Consider the following 13,913-nt stretch of genomic DNA (forward strand, 5'->3'; position numbering starts at 1 on the left):
ATCAGGCCAGTCGTTAGTCAGGACAATCGGAACAATCAGTGGAGCAGCAGGGAGTAGTCCTCTGCTCCCCCCCCCCCCCCAAATAGAGAGCAGGGACCTATCATAGTCCGGCACCGCTATGTCTGGACAGTAAGGGGATATATATATATATATATATATATATATATATATATATATATATATATATATATATATATATATATATATATATATATATATATATATGCATGGGATGCATTCTAGCCACTCACGGATTTAGACTACATTTTTACCCTTCCAAAATAGAGATGCCATTTGAAGCAGCCTCAGCCTTCATTTTTCAATGGGACATGTTTTGTACACGTTTAACGGAAACGTCAACGGCATTTTCCAGAAAATATAAGAACTTACTTTTACAGGATTTTTTCAATAGTTCAAATTTAACACTCTCTTTCTTACTCTTGTGGCACATTTAAGAGGCACATTCATAATCACTTTTCACGAACTTCAAATAGCAGATTTTTAGATACATGTAGGGATTGTTAATCTGCCAACCAACAATCGGTCTTTTGTTTGAGGAATCTTTGATGACAGCAACAAAGGTTATGCCTCCTGGATAGTTTTGATCATGTTTGATTGCATTCCATCATGCTGTTAGGAGCTTTAACATTTCAGTCGTCACACCGAATAACCTTTACGGCTCATATCGACGCTAGCATGTGACTGATGCTCTGCCAATGTTCAAGCAGCTGAACTAACAGCTCGCTGTGGCCGGGTGTTGGTGAAAATAGCACTGTAAAATTCACCTTTGGCTATACCACAACCCTCAAAATGCGGAGTGGCCAATCAAATCGGTGGAAGAGAAGTTTGAAGATTGACTGTTAGGTGATGTGGTGGTTGATGCTTGCGAATGTGATCTGTTGACGAGAGTCCTGTTTCGGCCCGGCTAATTTGTCTGCATATTGACCTTAGAAGACCCAGGCGGTCTCATTCCTTTCTCAGATGTTTGGATTGGAAAAATGGAGAGAGACTTCTGGCAAATTTTAAAACCAACATTTTTTTCCTTATACATGTCAGCTTCAAAGACAGAAACACATTGGCTCGTTCTATGTTCTATTCTGAACACCTGGCTGTTGGTTGCCTTCCACACAGTTGCCTTCCACAGTATCGTTTTGCACTCAAGTCACGCTTCCAAGTCACTTTTCCAGGCTTTTGTGTCGCAAATTGCTGTGACCCACGGTCACAATCTCACTCTGCACGTTTTTTCTCCTGTTGGAGGAGCAAATTGCTGTCACCTTTTTTTAATTGTGTGTGCCACGCTGCTATCACACTGTCACAATTTTGCTCTGTCTCTTTCTTGGATTTTTGCGCACAACACTGCTGTGATACTACGTTACTTGCCTAACATTACTCTTTCAGCCTGTGATTCTTTTTCAAGCTTTAATATTGCACAGAGCTGCCGTGGTCTCATTTCATGTTTTGCATCACACTTTGGTTTTATTGCGCTGCTGCCACATTTTGAAGTTTCTGCCATCTCCAGTTGTGTGAGGGCTATACGAAAGCATGAATAGGCAGAATGGAGTGAGGAAAATGTATATCGGATCAGAACATTCAAGATGGTATCCTACAACATCACCAATTAGACTAATACGGTAGTCTAATTCCTGTGTATAAGGCGCACCCAAAAGCCTTGGTTTTCATCAAAATATGCGCCTTACATGCAGGAGCGCCTTATATGTGAAGTCATATTGAGCCACAACAGGTGTCGCAACTACTGTCAGCAGCCACGACTCCATTTTAACCCCGTAAACGAAGTCGTGCATAACCCCAACTTCTACTGTAGCGCCTTATAATGTGGTTTGCCTTATATTTGGACAACTTTTATATGTACTTATAGAAATTAACTTGCAAATGAGTCAAGCCGTGATAGTCAGTTGTGGCTGCTATCGGCAGTCCTCATGACTACTTTACAGTTTGATTTTAATGAGTTTCATTTTAGGCTGGCTTTTATATGTGCCCAAGGGACTACTGATGAAAATTAGATTAATTTTGGTAACTTGGTGCAATGTTGAATACTTGTGCAGTTTCCCCTTTTATCCCTATTACATTCTTACTTATTCTTATCACTCTTATTATTATCAATAAATAAATATATCCATCCATGCATCCATGATCTCACGTCAAACTCAAGGCCCGGGGTACATATCTGCCCTGCCATTTCATTTCACGTGGCCCGCATGTGTGAACTTCCATGATCCTCGCCAAAATCTTGTAATAAATAATGTTGACATTTTGTTAGCCTGTTTCTGAATAATAATTGAACTATTTTAGTTTATGTGGATTTTTTCCGGGTACGCGGGACACACTGCAAAGTCCACAATGGAATGACAGAGCCCAGAATTGAAACATGACCTCTGTACTGTGAGCCAGACATGCTAATCAGTCGACCACCATGCTGCTCTAATTAAACATATACTGCATGGTCAGCAGTGACGTGCAGTCAGAGGAGGCAGGTGAGGCAGCGCCTCACCTGTCATCATGGAATCAAATGAAAAAAATACATTAAACAGTTAGACAGTAAAGTCTCGTTATATCGATATTCTCGGGAGTTAGAAAAAATGTCGATATAACCGTACTGTCGATATATCCGTCCTGCGCCGAACTGCAGTAACAAAAGCTGACAAAAGAGTGCATCCAAGCGCCATATAAGAAACGGAGCTGGCCATGAGCTCGCCATTCTGTGCCTCTTTTTTTTGGGTGAGAGATGTTCCCCCAATGTTGCCTCAAAATGGCACATATAATTATTTAATTGATTGCAAACATGTATGCTTTCCTCTTCAGAACTACAGTGTATTTGAATCATATTCATAACTGGATGTGTAACAAGAAAGCATATTATCCGAATCATTGTTTGGATTCACAAGCAATGCAAGACGTCTTGGCGTGAAGTCATTTTTATTGGTGGTGAATAAGCTACTCTGTAGAGTTCATGTTTGTAAATCTGACTGTGATGACGTCAGTGCCTCACCAGCCATGAACCTCACCGCACGTCACTGATGGTCAGTATCACCCATTATCAATAGCCTGCCCATCTCAAGACATTACTCATAACATAACATAGCATAGAGATATTATCCTCAAACATCATGTCATTTAGTATAAAAAAAAACAGAAAGCATATGTTTTCATTAAACTCATCAATTTTTACGGGAGTTACAGTACATTGGTGATTTCAATGTCAGGAGATGAAGCGGCTTTGTGCAAGAGCTTAAAGGAAGGGGGAGGATCTTTCCTTTTACGGACACGCTGAAGTTTTGGGAGAGTGAGAATGTGAAGATGGAAGGACACAAAACTCCAGAGGCAGTCTAGACTGAATGAATTTTTCATCATGATTGTTCCATTCTTCTAATTGGACTTTTCACTTAATTTGTAAATTTCATCAACTGCATATTTATACTACCCGAAGGATAATACCACAACATGGTTTCGGTATCAGTTTGGTGCATTTTACTCCTGACCCTCGTGGAAACGTCGCTGTTTTTTGCATCCGCAGCAAACTACCCGTACGGTTTCTATAGGAGGCTTTGCTACAGGCCGCATTGTTTCTATGGTTACCAAAGCTACAACTTACCTCACAGGACTGCAGGTAAGTCAGGACCACAATCGCAGCAGTCTGGGTGTCTTCAGACATTCTCACATGCGATTCATGCGCATTGAAATTATGCTATCAACCCTGAATATTTTTTAGAATGACTACATTGCTCAGGAACAATGAACTATTTTAAATAAGGATGAGCATCTTTTTGATCTTGGAAATGTGTCAAATGATATTTGGACTTATTTTTCACTTCTTCGGCACGTAATAAATACAACACTGGCAAGGGTTTTGGATGTGGAGGCAGAGCGCTAACGTGCCATCAACCCTTGCGGTTAGTGGGACTTGTTTTTCCACAAACCAATTTGCGGCGTTCAGCACGCATGGAAAAAGGAGGGAGAAAAAGTGCTGAAGTGACTCCTGCCAGCTGCCGCTCACGGAGCAAGGCTGACGTTTGGCCGCAGAACACAAAGTAACACAAGTTTTAAAAACCCCTTTGTGCCCCGCACGCCGGATCATATGCGGAACATGACTTGAAGTACAAAGGGTCAAGTGCAGGATTACTTCTGTGGTCCAACGCTATTGAAGGGGGAAAAAGGCGTTCAATCTTATTCCCCCTTTGCTCGTTTGGTTCTGACTGGCTATGTTTTTATTGCAAGGAAAATCCGTCTGCTGAGTTAGCTTGATTGAAAACACAGCGGTCATGACTGTGAATGAAACCTCATCGTTGACATTTTATATGCCACAATGTAAATCACAGTGTAAAAATGGGTGATATCTTAGCATTTTATAGTTTTAAAAGTTGGCCAACTTCATTGAACCATGATTCTGACTTTTACAATTGAGAACACAGCTAACATAGCTGTCATGTTTATTTTACCATTCAATGTCTGGGTTTCACGGAATAAATAATAACAATACATTTAATTTTTAAGCGCCTTTCAAAACTCTAAGACACTTTACAGTGCACATATATTGCAACCTTGCTCCAAATATAAGGCGCACCGGAGAATAAGGTGCACCTCCAAAGAATAAAAAGCATTTTCCAAATATATGGCACACCACATTATAAGGCGCTATAGTAGAAGCTGGGGTTACTCACTACTTCATCTACAGGTGGAAATGGAGTCGATGGCTGCTGACAGTACTTGCGAGACCTGTTGTGGCTCAATATTACTATACATATAAGGCGCACCTGCGTATAAGGCGCAGGGTCATCTTTTGAAGAAAATCATGGCTTTTGGATGTGCATTATACACATTTAGAAAATACAGTATATATATTTTCTAAATGACTCTAGACCAGGGGTGTCAAAGTCATTTTTTGCCGCGGGCCACATTGTAGTTATGGTTTCCTCTCGAGGGCCGTTATGAATTTGGGGAACCCATTAGAATGTTTAAATCCCTTCAAATATTACATATAGAGCACACAGCAAATTAATGAATAACTCGTTTTCAAATCTGAAGTCAAGAATAATGACTTTTATTGTGGTTGACATCCAAAAATATGAAATTTTGGCTCAGATTTTAGCAATCATCATGGAATTTAACAAGTTTGATTTGCTTTCGCGGGCCGAAAAAACTGATGTGGCGGGCCGGATTTGGCCCGCGGGCCTTGACTTTGACACCTGTGCTCTAGACTAATTAGTCTAATAGATGAGTGGTTATTTGCCATGATCAAAATCTCGGAATCTGCAATGTAGAGAGTTGCAACATCATGTGTATGTCCTGCTGTGCACTGTGTGAGAATGAAGATACACGTCTGCGGCGCAAAGTGCTCTATGGGGTCCAGATGCTCCTGTCCATTCGCCACATTGTCCCACACAATGTGACAAAAACACCCTTCAAGCCAATATTCTCACCCCCCCCCCCTTCCCCGTCACGTTTTAACTCCATCATCAGAGAATAATCGACACCAGATTATGACTAAACCTGAATATAATTAAGTAAAGTCGCATTGCTTTCCACTTCTGAATTCTCTTCATACTTTCTAGCTGCAAATTGGAAGCTCGAGTGAGCAACTGTAGTCATTTATGATCTGTACCTGCATTTGTAGTCATGAAGCGGCCATGAGCCGCTCACTTGTAATATCTTCCTTCTCGCTTTTTCGTGGAATTTCCACTGACTTTCATGACATTGCAGTGAGACGTTACAGGTCATTTTGACATGGCGAGCAATTTTATCACTCTTTGACCTTTAATTCAAGACATCTTTAGGAAACTAATTGCGGTCATGTTTGACTCGTAGCAACTTCCCTCACATGAAAACATCCTTTTATTTTCTTTCCAATATTCTGGTGTGTCTTAGAGGAACGCGTGTGCCGCTGTCTTTTGGCTTCGTCGACACGGGGAAAGAATTTAGCTGGATAATAGTTGCTACCACATGGAGAGAATTGGTTGTGCTTGATTTGCATCACAGTTACATGTTTAGTTGGCCTGCTCATCCTTCATCTCCTCAATTTGATCTTCCAAATCCTCTGGTAATCTTCCATCCAGTTGGGCGGCTCAGCTGGAATTGTGTCTGCCATAATGACCGGCTTCCGTCACATTGCACTGATTTCTCTACCATCTCTCCTCCTGCTTCCATACCCCACCCGAAACTCCTTCTCCGCAGATATTGATGAATGCCAAGTCCATAATGGCGGCTGCCAGCACAGATGCGTTAACACCAAAGGATCCTACTACTGCGAATGCCAAATGGGATCCCGCCTGCATGTCGATGGACGCACTTGCCTTCGTGAGTACACCGACGGCATGGGATTACAATTTTGAATGCCTTCAATTCGGTTCAGATTAAGTTATTCACTGCCATTCATGAATATATTCGGGAACTGAAAATATGACGTAGAGCGCCATTCCTGAATTTGTTTGGGTTTAGTTTTTTTCATGCTTGGGTGCGCTGGCCACGGCCTCTGGCAATGTTTTTTATTTTCCACAAGGGGGCAGCATTTCTCTTTTTTCCATGTTAGCGCTTCATTCCAGCTGTTGTTAACGCGCTAACTAAACAAATATGTATGTATTGCATTGTATTTTGGACAGCCGCCCTCATTTCAAGCTCATATAACTTCAGACACATATAATTTAGGAATTAACTCATTTTTTTCTGATGAAAAAAGAACGTCTAAGGTTTCTAACGCTGTATGGAATGTTTATGTAGCCCTAAAACTCAATATTCTGTGGGTCCTAGAATTTGAGTGAAAATTACAAAAACCCTATCAATAACCAACCATTCACACTCATATTGACACGTGGACAATTAGCCTTCGGTTAGCAAAAAATGGATCCTGCGGTACGTAAACAAAAACTCAAAAAGAGATTCAAACCAACAGTAACATACTTAGCAGTAATCCCACATTGCAGCCCTCAAATTCTAATTGATGCATGACATTGCATCAAATGAGCAAATGGGAATGGATTGCGCAGACTAAACTGCATTTGTTGGCAGCTGCACTTGAAATGAATTCAAGGAGACGGTGGCCGTAAAATCACACCGCGTGAAAGTGTCTGAATCGGTTCAGCATCCAGCGCCGGGAATCGCTCATGCTAACCGATGACAGCTGGACACGATCCATCTGCTGATGCACGTTGTGAACTACAAAACTGGCTCGGAAGAGCACCCGTGATTAGGATTGAAGCCAGCTTTTTTTTCGCATGAAACCCATTCAGAACATATGCTTTGTTTCCTGATAGAGACAGAAGTATAAGTCGCTCTGACCTCAAACAATCAGCAGTGGTCCTGACTATTCAGTCCTACTCCTCCTGTCGCTGCGAGTCTGATTGCGCTGATAATAAGCGTCCACGTATGGCACGACTCCCGGGTGAAGGCTTCCCGTGAGACTCTCCAGACTGAAGCGGCAAAGCTGTGCAGATGCCCTTCAGAAAAAAATGTATGCTCACATTTAAATTGCGAACTTCTTGTATATCTGGAGGGTCTTTTTTTCCCTCCACGAGCATCATGATGACATGATGGTTAAAGGGCAAAGCATTGCAATTAGCACAGCATTCAGCGGCTGGAAACAACTACAGATGAGCTTCAGTGATTCGGATCTCGGCTTTGCTTATCTTATCCAGTTCTGGATCTTACCGCTGGGGTCTGGTCTGTGCCACAAACGCAAAATGTTTAATCTGGAAGGCTCGGTGAGGTTTGTTGTGCACCTTTGACGGATGAATCCTCACTGCGGCCATCCACAGTAAAAAAAAAACATGGAATGCAAGCGTCTTGTTTTCATGGAAACTGATTGAATCCAGCCTGGTTTAGATGATTGCGCTTTTCCTGTTCACAACCTCATCGGTGTATGATTTTGACTTCAAAGCCGTGATAGTTGCCCCATTTGAGCTAATGGCATGTAATCGTCATCAAAGGGATGTCAATCTAGACATCACTGGGAATATTTTGATGCTTCAACTTGACATAAACAAAGAACGGAACATATTTTGAGTTCACCCAAACAACACAAGATCTGATATCTTAAATGCTAATTCAAAATATGCGCTATGAAACTATCAATGTTTTGAGAACAGATATTTGAATCAAAATAACTCAGGAAAAACAATATGCATTGAGGTGTGTATATTATTCATTCAATGCCCAAAAATATTATTATTAATAATAATAATACATTTGATTTATAAGCACCTTTCAAAACTCTCAAGGACACTTTACAGTCACAGGATCTATTTTTCTCTGGGTGAGCAGTGGCAGGCACACGCGCCAGCGTTCACTCAACCTGGAAGTAACCGTATTAGTATTAGTAGTATTATACATGTACATACTAGTAGTATTATACATATACATACATATTATCGCTGTTATCATAATATATTGTATTATCACATATATCATTATTATCACTATGGTTGGAGTTATCTGACTTTTTTTTTTAATTCGTTGGCTGATTAACTCATTCACTGCCAGACAGGTGCAGAAATGTGTCCACTCCAGTGCCAGGGTTTTTCTCATTTTCACTCAAATTCCAGGACCCACAGAATATTAAATTTTAGGACTACATAAATATTCATTGCAGCGTAAGAAACCTTAGACTCTCTTCTTTCATCAGAAAAAAAGAGTTAATTCCAAAATTATATTAGTCTGGAGTAATGAGGTGCAAGTGGGGGCAGCTGTACAAAAGGCAAATGCTGCGCCCTCATGGGAAGGAAAAACATTGCCAGAGGTCTGACCAGCGAGCAAATTCGGGTATGGCGCTCCACGTCATGCTTTTCAATTCCCGAATAAATTCAGAAATGGCAATGAATGAGTTAATTGATTATTAGTTTTATCCTGACAGATATCACAATTAAAAACAATCGATAAATGTTTTAAATGGTTTCTTCTGTGGAGCCTATTTGTTAAAACACAACACAAGTTAAAATATAACTTTCTCCCTTTGACAAAAAAATACATGAATTTTCTTTTCAAAGAAGCACAAGGGAAGTTTCTGCATGTTTTTATCCTTTTAACCACTTTTCTTCTCCTTTTGTTTTGTTTATATTTATCTTCTAGCCGTCCACTCATGCTCCCTCAGCAACGGCGGCTGTGAACACCACTGCATCCAGCAGTCTGCCGCTCACTTCCAGTGCCGCTGCAAGGCCAACTACGAGCTGAGAGAAGACGGCAAGCATTGCAAATGTAAGCGCCCCGACCTGGAAACAAGAATTAATCATGATCACACTGCCTTCAAGAAAATGTAAATACCCACGGCGCCAAAATCCAAGCGTAATTACTGCTTGTGACAGATTGCGTAATCTTCACTCTGCCACATTTGGCATAGTTTTATTGGCACGCAGCCAATAACTTTCTTTGAAAATGACACTCAGGTTACAAGTCAAATTTTGGACCCGGTTGGCTATTTGCTTTTGTTTATGCTGAGCAGAAGTTTGTCATTCCTGACATTGGTAAAAAAAAGTAATGACACATGAAGGTGTGTTGGATTGGATTGGATTGGATTTGCCTTTATTAGTCTCGCAGTAGAGAAATTTACATTTCACAGCAGCAAAGTTATGAAAGAAATGTAAGTAGAAAAAGCAAAACACAGGAGCTGCTGGAAAGGCAGCCACTCTCGCGGCGCCGTCTTGAAGTCAAAAGAACAAAAAAAGACTAAATAACAAGTAACATGACAACACAAAAACACAGAGAGTCATTCATTCTTAAGCACTTTCTGTACCCTCTTTGTAACATAAAACCCTCTTTGTTACATAAAGCAGTTCCAGATGAAAGAGGAGAGGATCAAAGCGTCTCTTCACCAGTGGATCAGGGACATCATGGTGGAATGTGCACGTCGACTACAAGCTAAATGTTGAAAGCAAACACGCAGCTGTAACATCCATTGACGAAAAGAGATTGTCTCACATCTCCTGTCCCCCATAAATCAGCTTCAATTCCATCCCGCAACAGTTCCATATACGCATCGGCGCTCTGCGCTGACGCTCCTTCCTTCTTATCGCGGGCTCCTCAAGCCATGTATCCATCCAGCCGCAGACTGTCCAACAGCACCGACCTTCCACTGAACAAAGCGGGGCTGTGAAGATGCTGCCCATTATAGGCACAAAAAAGCACAATGGCCCCTTTGGTGTCCAGCGATGGCAGTCGAATGGCACCGACATTCCTCCCATTCAAAAACAGTACTGGCATATCCATGCTGCCGAAAAGGCGCAACCGCTCAGCACAGTCTCCTCCTTGATGAATGTTGTGGTCAAAAATGCTGAAAAACAATCCGTATCCGTTCCACACGACACAGAACAACACAAAGTGACAAAAGAAAACACATAAACTAGACAAAAACAACAACAAAAAGCAAGGCTCATCAGAGCACTTGCTCACGGCTGCCTACTCGGGCGCCATCTTGGACTCCTTTGTTCCTTTGTTGTTGTTTGTTCCTGTGTTTGGCCCATTATTGCAATTACGAGTCGTTAACCAGCCAACATTTCCTGTGTCTTGACAGTGCGGAATCCCTGCGCCGAACGCAATGGAGGCTGCATGCATCGGTGTCGGGCCGACGGTGGTAATGCGCACTGCGACTGCAGGGCGGGCTTCATTCTGGCCGAAGATGGACGCTCATGTCAAGGTAAAATCACCATCATCCAATGCTAACTTTTAGATGACAAAAATCCACAGACAGGTATCATTCTTCTCAGGACAGCATAATCATAATAATTTTCATCTTGTTCAAGTCCACTACAGTGGCTTGTCACTTGTCAGATTACTTCCAAATGCCTAAATAAACAGCATTATACTCCATATTTTACTCCTTCTTTGTCTTAGACATTGACGAATGTCAGACGGCCAACTGCGCTCATGGCTGTCACAACACACCGGGCTCCTTCACCTGCATTTGTAACGCCGCCTACGAGCTTGGATCAGACGGAAAACAGTGTTACAGTGAGTTTTGCCTACCCGTGATCGACTTTCTATAAGTCATCCCTTGATCAACATATTTTGAAAGGGATCGAGATGGAGATCGTGAACAGCTGCGGGAACAACAATGGCGGATGCTCGCATCATTGCCAGCATTCCAACAGCGGACCAGTTTGCACCTGTAACCAAGGTTACCGCCTTCATGAGGACCTAAAAACCTGTGTCGGTAAGACAAAGGTGTCATCCTCCTTTTATGACGCGGGCCACATTGCGGTTATGTATTACTAAATCTTCTCAATGGCCGTTATGAATTTGGGGAAGGCATTAGAATGTTTAATCCCCTCTACATATTACATATAGAGCGCACAGCAAATTAATTAATAACTAGTCTTTTACTTATAAGTAAAAAATAATGACCGTTATTGTGGTTTACATACGACAATTCGAAATTTTGGTTTGGACTTTAAGAAGCATCATGGAATTTTACATGCTTGATTTGCTTTCGCAGGCCGAATAAAATAATGTGATGGGCCAGATTTGGCCCCTGGGCCTTAAATTTGACACCTGTGTGGTATGACATCACATAAATCAGACGGGTGTCGATATTCAATATATTAATTGTATGTGTTTGCTAGGTACCCTTGTACTAGGGAGCCAATGTACGTATGCATGTATACATCTTTAGTAAAGAATGATACATAAATGTTTTTTCCTTTTTTTCTCTGTTTTTTATGGTGGAGCATAGATCTTAATGAAACAATCCCCCCACCCCCAAAAAAAAATATGCGCTAACAGATGACTCCAGCTATTCATAAAGGAAGACACTGCACATAATTAGCAGCCATTGATGTGGATAGGCGTGATGGGGATGTGAAACCCTCAAAAACTCCATATCCATAAAAACTGGGGAAAATGTGGAGGAAAATAAATGGGAAAAAATCTGTGAATATGTGAATTGATGGCGGAACTGTGCACATGCAAGTATCATTTTAACTTTTTAGGATTTTAAAATTATAATTCAACCTTTAAGTGTTGAATACAGTGGACAGCTTATCATGTTATAAGGTCACAGGGTGCATGAAAGGGTTACATTGTTTACTTTTGTTTGCACTGAAAGGGTCAAAAACATGTCTTTCAAAAGTAGTTTTAAAATGTATTGTAAAGGCCATTGTTGATATTTTAATTGGTATGCGATGCCTTCCATTGCTACATTTTATGACTACGTTACTCAGCACCATTGAAGAAAGTTTAAAAAAGTTATATGACCGAAGCCACCTGGACCACCCTGAGTTGGATGTCAAATCAGTGAGTTTCAGTTATGCCAAAGAAAAATAAGTCTGCATAGTTTGCAGGGCAACCGTTTAGAAATGTTATTGGAGCTCTGACAACAGCTTTAATTTCAGTTTTGGTCCTAAATATATTTTTTCTTGCAAAGGTGTTTCCTCTGTTTTATATCACCAAGATTATAGTCACTTCCTTTTGTTCACATGACCCAAATTTGGCTTCTCAAACAGCATGATTTGCATTATTTCAGCTAATTTTTTTTTAAAGTGCCTTAATAAAAGAAATCGTAAAATGTGGTCTCTGTGTTGTGTTTGGCAGATGTGGACGAGTGTGGCCGACAGAGCTCCTGCTGCCAGCAGAACTGCGCCAACTATCCCGGAGGCTACGAGTGCTACTGCTCAGCGGGTTACCGCCTCAGCACGGACGGATGCAGCTGTGATGGTATGTTTAAAATTCCACCCGTTAATGAAAAAAGAAGAAATATTCCATTTTTCTTTCTCACTATTACATTCATGCAATGGTCATTTAGACTCCAGACACAATATTTACTCTAGCGGAACTTGGAATATGATCTCATTGAACTTAAGCCCTTGGAATGTTGGAACGGTTCGAGCTAGGTTAACCCAAATTAGTTAGCAGGACACAAAACCTTTATGAGTTGAGCTTTGCGGAACATAAAATTTGCAGTATTTGTTCCAGCAATTCACTTATTCTCGGTTGGTCCTTAGACATTGTAATTTTGCAATCACTACAATAGGTTAACCAAATATCAATTAACTCATTCACTGCCATTCACTAATTTATTCGGGAATTGAAAATAAGACCTATAGTGCCATTCCTCATTGTTTTTTCATGCCGATAAAGCGCTGACCATGGCCTCTGGCAATGTTTTTTTCTTATCCACAAGGGGGAAGCATTTCCTTGTTAGCGCTTTATTCCAGCTTCAGCTGTTGCTAAAGCCCTATATAAAGCATTATGTATGTACAGTATTGCATTGTATTTTGGAAAGCCACCCTCATTTCAAGCTTATATAACTCCAGACCCATATCATTTATGAATAAACTCATTTTTCTGATGAAACAAGAGAGTCTAAGGTTTCTTACTCTGCATTGAATGTTTATGTAGTCCTAAAGCTTCAAGTGACAATGACAAAAACCCTGGCACTGGAGTGGACAAGTAAAGTAAATGACTCATTTTGAAGTATGAAGTCAAAAATAATGAATGTTATTGTCGTTTACATGGGACAATCTGAAATTTTAGTTCAGACTTTAGCAAGCGTCATGGCACTTGTCTCGCTTGATTTGCTTTCTCGTACCAAATGAAATGATGTGGGGGGCCAGATTTGGCCCCCGAGCCTTGACTTTGATACATGAGTACTAGAAGTACATTGATAATGACCCATTGATACAAATGAAAATCACTCTTTATTTTAACTGCTTGAGTCCAAAAATGTAACAATATTTACGTAACTAAATATTTAAACCAAAGAACCTGTTGTATGTATTTGTGACGGGCATATTGTTTAGACATCAACGAGTGTCTGTCAGCTAACGGCGGTTGTGATCACACGTGTCAAAACCACGCCGGTTCCTACCAGTGCTTTTGTCGACAAGGATTCCGTTTGGCCGAGGACCGCTCCTCTTGCATCCGTGAGTGCTTTCTATCACAATATGAGCAAGCGTCAATGTTCCCAGCTGCACGCCAAA

The 13,913-nt window shown here is 41.0% G+C and overlaps 1 protein-coding gene across 5 annotated transcripts in view; it reads left to right on the forward strand.

Annotated features, from left to right (window-relative positions):
- The window catches only part of megf6b (multiple EGF-like-domains 6b), a 63,799-nt gene that overhangs the window by 34,207 nt on the left and 15,679 nt on the right, over positions 1 to 13,913 (forward strand). For 4 of the 5 annotated variants that reach the window (XM_089011203.1, XM_089011205.1, XM_089011204.1 and 1 more), the window contains exons 8-14: positions 6,187 to 6,309; positions 9,073 to 9,198; positions 10,511 to 10,633; positions 10,831 to 10,947; positions 11,012 to 11,149; positions 12,526 to 12,648; positions 13,734 to 13,856. In XM_089011203.1, coding sequence (XP_088867329.1) covers positions 6,187 to 6,309; positions 9,073 to 9,198; positions 10,511 to 10,633; positions 10,831 to 10,947; positions 11,012 to 11,149; positions 12,526 to 12,648; positions 13,734 to 13,856 — 873 coding nt within the window. Of the gene's footprint in view, positions 1 to 3,345; positions 3,626 to 6,186; positions 6,310 to 9,072; positions 9,199 to 10,510; positions 10,634 to 10,830; positions 10,948 to 11,011; positions 11,150 to 12,525; positions 12,649 to 13,733; positions 13,857 to 13,913 lie in introns of those variants that run through there. The other variant, XM_089011206.1, reaches the window with a different exon arrangement.

This window comes from Hippocampus bargibanti, linkage group LG12 (genome assembly GCF_051943395.1).
Source record: "Hippocampus bargibanti isolate YZ-2025 linkage group LG12, ASM5194339v1, whole genome shotgun sequence".
Taxonomy (NCBI): domain Eukaryota; kingdom Metazoa; phylum Chordata; class Actinopteri; order Syngnathiformes; family Syngnathidae; genus Hippocampus; species Hippocampus bargibanti.